We start from the raw sequence: 12,679 nt of genomic DNA, 5'->3' as shown, positions 1-12,679 counted from the left end.
ATGCTTCAGTGGATCAACTTGGGTCTAAGATAACCAGATATCTGTTTAATGCTGAGGACACTTCAGAGCTCCTTAAAGCGGTTTATGATTCGGAGCAAATTGAAGAACCTAGATCGACCTCTACTCCTCAGGATGATATTTATAGGGGTTTGGAGGATCGAGGGGGTCGAGTTTTTCCAGTGCACAGAGCAATTAAGAGTGTTATTTCTGCTCAGTGGAAGGATCCAGAGGGAAGGCTGTTTGTCCCTAGATCATTCAAGCGCAGGTTCCCTTTTAATGTAGAGGAGCATGAATCGTTTAAGTGTCCACGATTAGACGCTCCTCTCTCCCAATATTCAAAAGATACAGATTTATCTTTTGAAGATATGGGAGCCTTGAAGGACCCTATGGATAAGAAGGCTGAAGTGCTTCTTAAAAGAGCATGGGATTCAACATCTTTCTCCTTTAAACCAGCCATTTCCTCGGTATGTGTTGCCCATAATCTAGATAAGTGGATTCGGGGGCTTCAGGAGCGGTTGGAGGATGGCACACCTCATGCAAAGATTTTAGAGAGCTTACCAGTTATTGTTAAATCTATTGCGTTTTTGGCGGACGCAGCTACTGAGTGTCTCTCAGAGTAGCAGCTAAAACGGCAGCGTTGATTAACTCTGCACGGAGATCCATTTGGTTAAATACCTGGGAGGGAGATGTCACTTCCAAGCAGAAGCTTTGTGGAATGGTATTCCAAGGTAATCTTTTGTTTGGGAAGGATTTGGATTCGGTCTTAGAGAGATCATCCAATAAGGCCAGAAAATTTCCAGATAAAAAGAGGAGAGTTAAGCGGCCCTTTCAGAATAAAAAGTCCTTTTTTAGGCAGGACCAGTCGAGTAAAGGACAAAGACAAAATAAAAGGTGGACCTATAACGCAGGTAGAGGCAGGCCGTTTCTTTTCAATAAGCCCCAGCCAACATCTACCGCAACAAAGACCACAAAATGACGCCCAGATCCCGGTGGGGGGGGGGCTTCTCCACTTTGCGCCAGCTTGGCGGGAGGTAACACAGAACGAGTTTATTTTAAACTTGATTCAGCAAGGTTACAGGATAGAATTTATGTCCCCTCCTCCCTCCTGGTTTACGATCAAAGCGATGCCCAGGGATCCAGTCAGGGCGGGCGCCTTGATGGACTCAGTGTCTTCCCTTTTACTGAAGAACGTCATTCGACCGGTTCCAATCCAGGAGCTGGGAATGGGGTTCTACTCCAGAGTATTCCTAATTCAAAAGCAATCTGGGAAATTCCACATGATTTTGAATTTAAAACCCTTGAACCCTTACATTGTGGAGAAGAGGTTCAGGATGGAAAGCATTGCCTCAGTGCGGAACCTCATGTCTCCGGGAGCTTTTCTTGCGACGGTGGATCTGGAGGATGCCTACCTCCACATTCCCATTCATCCTCTTTTTCAGAAGTATTTGAGGTTTGCAGTCCAAGCGGGAGAGTCGGTATGCCATTTTCAATATCAGGCTCTTCCGTTTGGAATATCGTCGGCCCCGAGAATTTTTACCAAGGTAATTGCAGAGGTGATGTTCCACAATGTAAGGGTTCTACCTTACTTAGACGATTTTCTTTTTATGGCAGAAACTCGGGAAGCCTTGCAAGAGGGGCTAGGTTTTTCACTTCAGCTCTTGAACAGACTAGGTTGGATAGTAAGCACGGAGAAGTCTCACCTAGATCCGGTTCAGAATCTGATTTTTTTAGGTCTCAGGTGGGACACGACGGTCAGGCGTGTCTTCTTACCGGACCAGAAAATAGACAGGTTGAGGTCAGAGGTTCAGGGGATCAGGTTGAATCCTCTGGTATCTCTTCGGAAGTCAGTTTTGTTCCTAGGTCTGATGTCTTCTGCTCAGGCCCACTCTCGAGAGCTTCAGGCCTGGTTTTTGGCAAATTGGGACAGGAATCATCAATCACTAGACAGAATGGTGATGGTGCCAGTACAGGTTGTGAATTCCTTACTCTGGTGGGACCAACCAACCAATTTGAATCAAGGTCGCAGATGGACCCAGGAAATCCCATTAAAATTGTATACGGACGCCAGTGCTTGGGGTTGGGGGGCCCACTGCCTAGGTCACCAAGCTCAGGGGTCATGGGACCAACAGATGTCCCTCAGGTCTTCAAATTACAGGGAGCTCAAGGCAATTCTGCTCGGGTTACAGGCCCTGCATCCGATAATCTCCAACGCGGAGGTTCTGGTGTTCTCGGACAATTTTGTCTCGGTCTGTTATGTCAGGAAGCAGGGGGGCACGAGGGTGCCGGACCTTCAGCGCCTGACATCGCAGATCATGTCATGGTCGGAGACCAATCTAGAGTCCATATCAGTGGTCCACATTCGGGGGATTCACAACAGGCGGGCGGATTCCCTAAGCAGACACTTGGTGGAAGAGTCGGAATGGGAACTCAATCCGGACACCTTCCGGGAAATCACGGAGAGTTGGGGAGTTCCCGTTCTCGACTTGTTTGCCAATCCAGAAAACGCAAAGGTAGAAGATTTTTGTACCCTGGATCCTTCATCTTCAATAAGCAGGATAGACGCTCTATCAATTCCATGGCCGGAGGGTCTGCTTTACGCATTTCCTCCGTTCAAATTAATACCAAGAGTCCTCAGAAAGATCCAGACGGAAAGGGTGGAGGTGATACTGATAGCTCCTTGGTGGCCGAGGAGAGCTTGGTTTCCCCTCCTTCAATCCCTAGTGTTCAGGGGACCGTGGCATCTTCAGTGCAGACCAGATCTGCTGATGCAGAACGGTCAGTTTCATCCAAATCTCGAATCATTAAAGCTGACTGCTTGGATCCTGAGGATCAGATGTTAAAAAATCAGGGATTTTCTAAAGAAGTGGTTAACCTGCTGAGCGGTCTGGACGAGCTCAGCTCGTCCAACACCGCCAGAGGCTGCCGCTCAGGCCCAGCTGGGCCGATTTCCACCAAATAAAAAGCAGCACACGCAGCCGGCACTTTGCCAGCCGCGTGTGCTGCCTGATCGCCGCTGCAGCGCGGCGATCCGCCGCGTGCAGCGGCGAAAGAGGGTCCCCCCAGCCGCCCGAGCCCAGCGTAGCCGGAACAAACAGTTCCGGCCAGCGCTAAGGGCTGGATCGGAGGCGGCTGACGTCAGGACGTCGGCTGACGTCCATGACGTCACTCCGCTCGTCGCTCATTGCGGCCTTCCGTGTTATTCCTTGCCGCCGGAGGCGATCGGAAGATCGCCTCCGGAGCGCCCTCTAGTGGGCTTTCATTTCAGTTGGCTGCATGAAATAGTTTTTTTTTAATGGGATTTTTTTTTTAATTTAAAAAAAACCCTCCCGCAGCCACCCTGGCGATTTAATCAGAACGCCAGGGTGGTTAAGACATTATTAGCCTGTAGGAAACCCGCTACTAGAAGGAAGTACAATAAAGTTTGGTACACCTTTTCATCTTGGAAGCAGAAGGATGTTTCTAGGTCAGACAGCGTCTGTTCGATTTTGGAATTTTTACAGGAGGGGGTTCTATTAGGATTGACTGTTAGTACCCTAAGAGCCCAGGTGTCGGCTCTTTCAGTTTTTCTTTCTAAACGGCTGTCTGCCGATGTTTATGTTAAAAATTTCTTGAGGTCGGTGGAGCATTCTCAGCCGATTCCTCAGAAGCTAGTTCCTCCATGGGATTTGTCGTTAGTGTTGGATTTTCTAACCTCAGACAAATTTGAGCCATTGGATTCAGTTCCCTTAAAATTCCTTACGTTTAAAGTGGCCTTTCTAGTTGCCATTACTTCACCTCGCAGAGTGGGGGATATCCAAGCATTATCAATAAAAGACCCGTACATGGTAGTTCATTCTGATAAAGTGGTCTTTAGATTAGATCCTACCGAAGGTGGCTACGTCCTTTCATAGGACCCAGGATATAGTACTGCCTTCCTTTTTGGCCAACGCTCAGAATGATAAAGAAAGGAGGTTGAGCACTCTAGATGTCAGAAGAGCGGTACTAACCTATTTAGATAGGACCAGAGAGTGGAGGAATTCCACTAATCTTTTTGTAGCGTTTGGTGGCTCAAAAAGAGGAACTTACGTTTCAAAAATGACAGTATCTAGATGGATTAAACAGCTAATATCCTTAGCATACTCAGAAGCTCAGTTGCAGGTGCCTGACCACATTACAGCACACTCAACCAGATCCTTGTCAACATCTTGGGCGGAGAGATCAGGAGCTTCTTTGGATCAGATATGCCGAGCCGCGACCTGGTCCAGCCACTCGACGTTCATCAAACACTACAGAGTGGAGCTCCTCTCTAGTCAGGACCAAGCCTTTGGCCGCAAGGTTCTGCAAGCCGTTATCCCACCCAAAGGCAAATTTCTCGCTAGATCTCAGGAGGGCCGTCCTGGAGGACGTAGGGAGGAAGTGCCGGCTGCTTACCTGGTAGCAGTGTTCCGGCGAGTCGTCCAGGACGGCCGCCTAAGTTCCCGGCCCTATTATTTATTTATTTATTGGTATGATAGTGGTTCGTTGAGTTTTTTCTCTTCATTAAACTGGAGGAGATTGTGGAGGGGTGGGATTTATGCTAAATTGTTATGTAAATTCTTTTCAGGTGTTTCTGATGGGGGGGGGGGGGGGACACTGACAATCTCAGGAGGGCCATCCTGGAGGACTCGCCGGAACACTGCTACCAGGTGAGCAGCCGGCACTTTATATAATGGAGTGAAATAGAGCATTGTGTCACTCCCTGAATATCCTAGACTGATTTATGTGCATGCATGTGTTCCCTAATGATAGAACCAAACCGGCGTCAGCATGAATTTCAGGTTTGAAAGCATGAAATGTTTGCCTGTTAACTGGTGTGGGTAGAGTAGGGACCCTTTTGGCTTTTGGAGAGAAACAACGAAACAAAGCAAATATCCTCCATTAGTGCAAATTAGTGCATATTTCATGGAAATTTCATGCAAGATCTTTTTATTATTCCTAGAGTTCCAGTTTGTTGTGAGTGCAGAAGGTTAATGATTAATTGTATAAAAAAATGCTTGGAATTGGCCCAATCAAAGTCAAGCTACTGCACTGAATGGTCCACTCCCAAGCTGCAGAAAATGAAAAAATTGCATCTACTTAAAAAAATTTGCATATTATTGACCAGCTCTAGCTCACTCTTAAATTAAGAAAAAACAAAGTCTGAATAAAAATATAGTAATAATAATAAAAAAAAAAAAAAAACCTCGCATATAAACACACAAGTCTTTCTGAATGCCACTAGTCAGGACACAAGTTGAACAGTATGACACTTACGGAGGTGCAATTCCCATAGCATGCAGATTCGCCAAGCCCACCATGTTTGCTGCTCCTATAAGACCAGGCTTTAAGGCTAGTTGGGCTTGGATTCGAGCCTGAAGTTCAGCTGCTTTCCTGGCTTTCTCAATGGCATCATTCATGAATGTGGCAGCTTGGGATGGCTGGATTGTACTCCCAATTAGGGCCCGATCAGACTGGTTGGAAGAAGCTTTGGGCTGTGTGAAAAGAGAACAAGGAAACTTATACCACCAGCACAAAATTCATCAGCAAAGACTCTCTGCACAGTCCCAAGATTCCAATTTGTTAGAGGGACAGCAGAGGTAGAAGCAACCTTTACACATCAATCAAAAGCAGGGCTGGTCTCAGACATGGGCGACTGCAGAAGAATAGTCATGAGTAAAGGTATGCACGTTGACAGGTTCTACAATATCATTACACTGCACTAAGGCAGGTCAGGCATATACTAGAAGGTTTCTGAACTGTAGTTTTGCAATAAAAGAATACTCAATCTGACAATCATAACCTGAAGAATTAGTGGGATTCAAAAGAGGGCTGCAATAATGGTCCTATCAGCTGAACATGAGAAATATATAGGAATTATAAACATAGTAATAGCAATAATACTTTTCTCAGACATACCGCTGTTGGACTAACAAAACTCAGCTGCTTTTTCCTTTCTTCAATCTGCCGGGTTGCAGCCTCCATCATCTGTTTTATCTGTTCAATAAAAAAAAAAAATAAACACGACTCCATTTACTCATGGCCTGAGAAGGATTAAACATGTACAAAATTTCTTCACAACATTCATGAATTCAACAAAATTCTGCAAGATTGTAACTGTTCAGAGATACCACATTTTTAATAACAGCATTAAAGGTGCCCATACCTATAGGCTACTTGCACACCAAGACGTTGCGTTAGGTGCTACGTTAAGGTCGCATAACGTGCACCTAACACAACGTATGGTGCTGCAAGAGCCGACGGTAGAGTGAGCCGCGTTAGGCGGCTCGATTCCTATAATGTCTCCCAGAGTGGCGCTGATTGGCCAGCGGGTCCACGTGATGCGGAGCGAGACACTCCGCATCACGTGGTCCCGCCGGCCAATCAGCGGCCGCCAGTGCAGTGAATATTAAGTAGCCATGTGCGCGGCTACTGTAGCTGGCTCTCCCCGCCTCCTCTCCGCCCCCCACTGCGCATGTGCAAACAGTCTAACGGAGAACGTGCAGCGTTACATGTAACGCAACGTGGGCTGTGTGAACAGCCCACTTGTGTTACATTGCTGTGCGTTGGGGGAGCGTTACAGGCGCACTAACGTGCGCCTGTAACGTCTTGGTGTGTAAGCAGCCTTAGTGATGTATGTGCATACCAACCAAGAGACATATCACTCTCTGATCAAACAGAGATCTGTTGGCTTCACATACACCGCAGGCAGATTTCCATGCGAAATCTCTGAGGTATCTGCTTTGTGACACCACATCCACAACCTTCGTCGCTGTCCTTAAAGGACACCCGAGGAGAAAATTAATGAAATAAACCGTTGAATCTATTGTCCTCCTAAAAATGTATTTTTAAGATATTCCACAGTTTTATTTTATGTTTAAATCTACTTTTTAAGTTTTAACTGTTTTACTGTTTTTGCTCAATGACACATTCATTGAAGTATGCCAGAGCTAAAATCTGTGAACTATTGATCCTTTTTATCTCTTTCCTGCTCTCAGAAGCCATTTTCTGCTAGGAAAGTGTTTTATAGTTGGAATTTCTTATCAGTGAGGGTCACACTGTAGTCACTTCCTGTCCGAGTCAGGACTGTGTCAGCCACTAACATACCTGATATTTAACTCTTTCAGGCAGCAAAAGAAAAAAAAAAGGAACACAGCCTAGTTATTTGTGTGCTAGGCACTCTACATACCCATGTCTATCTCATGTCACGTCACCTCAGGTATCCTTTAAAATACTCCAGTGGAGGCCAGAAATGTTAGAGATTTTGATGCATGGGGAGGGGCGAGCACATTAAGATATGGCGGGACAGCAACCCGGGGTTCCATCGGGTTCGTCTCGATATTGCACGACGTTACTACCCGTGCATTTGATCCATGGCAACGGGCCGAGATTTTCCAGCTTGCTCGATCAATACATTCAATTAATTCCAGCCTGCAGTTAATACGGGCATGCTTGTGTCACTGATTTTCATCCTATTCGATGAATCAGATAGTCTATCAGGCCGCAAAATCACTAGATGCATGGCCTTAACAGATTCATTACAACCAGATTGCAGTTTGGATTTGGTTTTTACCATTTTAGCTCAAGAGAAGCTTACATATACTTGACTTTATGGACAACTTATGGCTGAGCAATGCTTGTCCCCCCCCCCCCCCCATACATAAAGTAGTGACGTGCTCAACGTCAGTTAAAATGAATGCATGGCTAAAGTGGAGTAGCTTTTCTGTGCAGCTCTGTTTCCCTGAGATGTTGCCTTTACGATAGTTAAAAAGGTAACTGTGTACAGTCTCATTCCTACATAGAAAAACCGATAGCAATGATCGATTTGACCGAAGTGATTATCTCACCAGGGCGTCTGCAGGAGCGGAGGTAGATTGAAAGCCCATACCGTTCGCAAAAGATTTTCAATAGATTTCACCATAAATATATTTCAAGTGAGTGGAGGGAATATATCACCCTCTGATGAGATTCAGATCAGAGAGACAACCATCATTTTGCCTCATTGAGTGGCAATTTATAGATGTATGGGCACCTGCAGCGTCGCCCTTACACAGTGAAAATCAGCAAAAACACCAACGGCACACATTGCTGAGCTTTTTGGCTAGCTAAGAGACATTGGGAAGCAGAGAATTAAGGGAATGTGTTTTGTAGTGCAGTAAAGCTTAGTACACACAATGCAATTTTCTATCTGATTGATTGATCAATCCGATAATTTTGAAAGGTCCAATCAGATCCCGAACAATAATGTGATCGATTTTGGGTAGTTATCAGGAAATCGATTGGGAGGAGACTGGATGTCTACACACAATGCAACTTCCAATGGAGATGATGCAACAGGGGAGTTAGGAATTCCAGTATTTGTGTAGGCAGGTGGCCTAGAATTTTGTTCTGCTTCCCAGCCGGTGCAGTGTAGCACACCAGACAATGCAGCGGCACGCTCTGACCCCTGTCACTTCCTGGTTCCAGCAATCTCAATGCGGGAGCCCAGCCACTACTTTGATGGTAACACCCCCTCCTGGATTTGCTACCAACGCTGCAGTACATGGGGATTGGCAGAGATGGGATAAGCAACACCCACGGAGGTATTGGAGGAAATGGAAATATTCCATTTAAAGGCAGAGGATCAGTAGGACAACCAGAATTGTTTAAAAGGAAAAATATGGCAACCTCCACATACCTCTCGCTTCAGGTTCCATTTAAAGAGACACTGAAGCGAAAAAAAATTATAATATAATGAATTAGTTGTGTAGTACGGATAATTACTGGAAGATTAGTAGCAATAAAAATATTCTCATATTTTTATTTTCAGTTATATAGTGTTTTTTCTAACATTGTATCATTCTTTAATATGTGCAGCTTACACACCACTCAGCATTCTAAATGTTTTTGTTTTCTTTAACAGAGCAGGCTGTGAACTATATACCTGTCCTCTGGCAGAGAAAAAGAATATCCTTGCATGACAGCGCAGCTAACAACCTTCAGAACTCAGAGTTTTCTGCAACTTTGAAAGTCGTAGAGCTCAACGGCTTTTTTGCATAGATAACAACTGGAGTCTCTTAAATCTCCCTGTACTGGAAACATTAGACTTATGTCTCTGCTCCTAATGTTTTATTTCTTAGTTGTACTACACATACAAATCATTTTTTTTTTTTTTTTTTTTGCTCTGGTCTCTCTTTAAATCTGGCATGCATTTTAAACTCGAAAACAACTTAAAAATTCCAGCTGTTAACTCATATCGGAAAATATGTCTAATTGAATTTAGACAGGAAGCAAATATAGCCTTCATTCTACAAGTGCACAGCGTATGCAACATGTTAATAGATAAAATCAAGCGTACCTGCATCTTGGTCAGCATACCCGGGCTTTCAGATGGCGGACCTGGAATCACTTCCGGTTCCTCCACCTCCTCAAATCGCGGCACGCGCTTCCTTTTTGAATTAGAGGAATCCTTAGATTCCTCATCTCCAAACACATCCTGAAAAGAAGGAATAGAAGTGAATCAAATATAAGATACATCAACCATTGTAAAAAAAGACAAAAAGAAACAAAATACTAATTCATGAGCAGACTGTCCTCAAAGGGAACCTAAACTGAGAAGGATATGATTTTTTCCTTTTAAAATAATACCAGTTGCCTGACTCTCCTGCTGATCCTATGTCTCTAATACTTTTAACCACAGTCCCTCAACAAGCATGCAGATCAGGTGCCCTGACTGAAGTCAGACTGGATTAGCTGCATGCTTGTTTCAGGTGTGCGATTCAGCCCTACCTCAGCCAAAGAGATCAGCAGGACTGACAAGCAACTGGTATTGTTTAAAACACAGGTGTCGAGCTCCAGGCCTGGAGGGCCAGATCCATGCCAGTGTTTAGTATGGACTGAGAAAGAGAGGAATGTGTTCTACCTGATTGATCACACCTTTCCTGAATCAGACCCATCAATTCATTTGAGCTGTGTCAAAAATGTGTGAGGATCTCGGCCCTCGTAGGACCGGTTTGACATCCCTGGTTTAAAAGGAAACATCTATATCCCTCTTAGTTAAGGTTCCCTTTAAAGGACTTCTGATGCAAAATAGCCAATTATTATTTTTCTTGCTCACTTGGGGCTTCTTCCAGCCCGTTGTAGCCGCCTCAGTACCTCGCCGCAGCCCCGGTCCTCCTCAGTGTCCCCGCTAGCCGGCTGCAATGATCGCGACCCTGCGTGGGCACTTGTGCCCACACATCCACATCATCTGGGATGTACTGTGCCTGTGCAGTAGTGTGCAGGCACAGTACGTGCCGGATGACGTTGACGCACAGGGGCAGAAGAGCCTACGCCGCCGGCGGGTCGCAATCATTACGGAGGTGGGGGCAAGCAGGGACACTGAGGAGGACTGGGGCTGCGGCGAGAGAAATGAGACTGCTGCTAAGGTCTGGAAGAAGCCCCAGGTGAGTAAAAAAAAATAGGATTAGCCATTTAGCATCGGAAGTCCTTTAAATAGGAACTAGTGAAAATAATGAATAAAATTGCTTTTTACAATATTCACTTAGATTAGTCAGGGTTTGCCCATTGTAAAATCTTTCCTCTCCGATTTACATTATAAAATGTATCACTGGTGGTGACCTCTTAAGATTTTCCAGGTGATCTGTACAGAATGTTTCTTACTGAGAGCTCTATGTACAGAGGGAGATAATGTATGCTTGGTAGTTGGAAAAAGCTATTACCCACAATGCAATGCGGTTGGCAGACAGCAAACTGTCAGGGCCATGGTCACGACCTCACACTGTGGGAGGGGTTTCACCACAATATCAGCCATACAGACTCCCCCTGAAGATCTATCAAAGAAAAGTTAAAAAGATTTCTTGTGGGATAGCTGGTATCGGCTACTGATTGGGATGAAGTTCAATCCTTGGTCAAAGTTTCTCTTTAAAGTGGAAAATTTAATACATTTTTTGATAATCCATGATCTATTAGCTATGCCTATTTATTAAAAGCTGCTGATTACTTTGTAAAAAGCTGTATCAAGTGGTTTCTGAAGTGATATAGGTTGAATGTGGTTGTAAACATCGTCCAACAGACCAAATTCATATGACATTCGGGTGGATTTGGACGTGTGTATGAGTCATTACATGGGGGCCATGAAAGTAAACATAAGATGTAGTGTTTGGGCACCAAAAAGGATGAGAAAGCAAAGCCCAGTTACGACAATTTAAAAAGGCTTTGCCATATGCTTGCAAATACTTTTCCTGGAATAAGAACAAAAAAAAAAAATTTATACTGGGACAATTAGCAGCAGTTTACCGCTAATCACCGGCAATCACTAAAGCCTTTAAAAGCGCTAGTGTAATGTAAAGTATATGGCAGGAATCTCACTGCAGCGATCAGCGGCAATTCATGATAAAAACAAAAAGCGGCAGGGCTGTGGAGTCGGAGTCGGGGCAATTTTGGGCACCGGGAGTCGGAGTCGTGATTTTATAAACTGAGGAGTCGGAGTTGGAAGATTTTTGTACCGACTCCACAGCCCTGAAAAGCGGTGCATACATCGGTTTATGAGTGGTCGCAATGTTAAAAAAGCGCTAATCCTGATCTCTCAAATAACGAAAATGTACAGAAAAAAAAAATACATGTTTTACCATGAAAACCACTGCCGAAAAACGCTAATAGCTAGCGTTTTGCGATCCTCAGTGTGAATGCGCCCTTAGATTATGGAGAGCCACTGATTTAGATTGAGCCTCACATGCCTTGGAAAATGACATACCCTTATTTCACGCTTTCTGCTCCTATCACTGCTTGATTTTGAGTGTCTGGAGGACCCTCGACTTTCCTTAACCGCATCATAAAGCTTGTCAACAAAACGCAATGTAGAGTCATCCAGAAATGGCTTCAGATGGTCTGCAGAACAAACAGCAATGTCAGATAGGAGAATCTTGAAACAGAGAAGCAGATCAGATCACAACACCCCAACCTTTAGCAAGTAACGGCCCTAATACGCCACTGTAAAAATAGACAAACAATCCGATCTTTAAAAGAAAAAAAAAAAAAAAAGAAAAAAATACAAACATTGTGACAAAAAAAAAAAAAAAAGAAAGAAAAGAAGCTACAATATATGTAAAACAACAGATCAACATCTTCAAAAAAACAGGTGCACATTTTACACACAGCATATACTGACCCCTCCTTACTCCCCCACACAAGCAGGGGCGTAGCAATAGAGGTCGCAGCGGTCGCATGCGCGACTGGGCCCGGCTCCTGAAGAGGCGGGGGAGGGGCCCGGGGGGGCCCATGTCTTTTTGTAGTGGCCAGGACTGAGTGCGGCCCGTGCGCCGTGAGCGCTATTGGGAGGGGGGGGGGGGAGCCGCAGCCGCGGGGAGGGCAGCCCGACCTCTCCCTCCCTTCCTCTCCCCGGCCCCCCCCCCCCCTTCAGATGCAGAGTGACGCGCACGGAAGCGCTGTAGGCTGAAACTCACCTCCGTCCCTGCGTTCCAAGCGCCGCTGATCTCCTCTCGCTGTATAGATGTTGTTACACACTGCTTCCGGCTAAACAGGAAGCAGTGTGTAACAACATCTATACAGAGCGGGAGGAGACCAGCGGCGCAGGGACGGAGGTGAATTCTGCCTACAGCGCTTCCGTGCGCCGCGCACTCTGCATCTGAAGGGGTGGGGGGGGCCCGGGGAGAGGAAGGGAGGGAGAGGTCGGGCTGCTCTCCCC

General features: G+C 45.4%; 1 protein-coding gene across 3 annotated transcripts in view; it reads right to left on the bottom strand.

Annotated features, from left to right (window-relative positions):
- The window catches only part of PRPF3 (pre-mRNA processing factor 3), a 63,244-nt gene that overhangs the window by 23,057 nt on the left and 27,508 nt on the right, over nucleotides 1-12,679 (bottom strand). For all 3 annotated transcript variants that reach the window (XM_068253234.1, XM_068253233.1, XM_068253232.1), the window contains exons 3-6: nucleotides 11,729-11,862; nucleotides 9,332-9,469; nucleotides 5,914-5,991; nucleotides 5,272-5,489 (exon numbers count right to left, since the gene is read on the bottom strand). In XM_068253234.1, coding sequence (XP_068109335.1) covers nucleotides 5,272-5,489; nucleotides 5,914-5,991; nucleotides 9,332-9,469; nucleotides 11,729-11,862 — 568 coding nt within the window. The remainder of the gene's footprint in view (nucleotides 1-5,271; nucleotides 5,490-5,913; nucleotides 5,992-9,331; nucleotides 9,470-11,728; nucleotides 11,863-12,679) is intronic.

Source organism: Hyperolius riggenbachi, chromosome 9, assembly GCF_040937935.1.
Source record: "Hyperolius riggenbachi isolate aHypRig1 chromosome 9, aHypRig1.pri, whole genome shotgun sequence".
NCBI classification, from domain to species: Eukaryota; Metazoa; Chordata; class Amphibia; order Anura; family Hyperoliidae; genus Hyperolius; species Hyperolius riggenbachi.
Note: the sequence above shows the minus strand (reverse complement) of the source record. Positions and strands in the feature narration are given on the sequence as shown.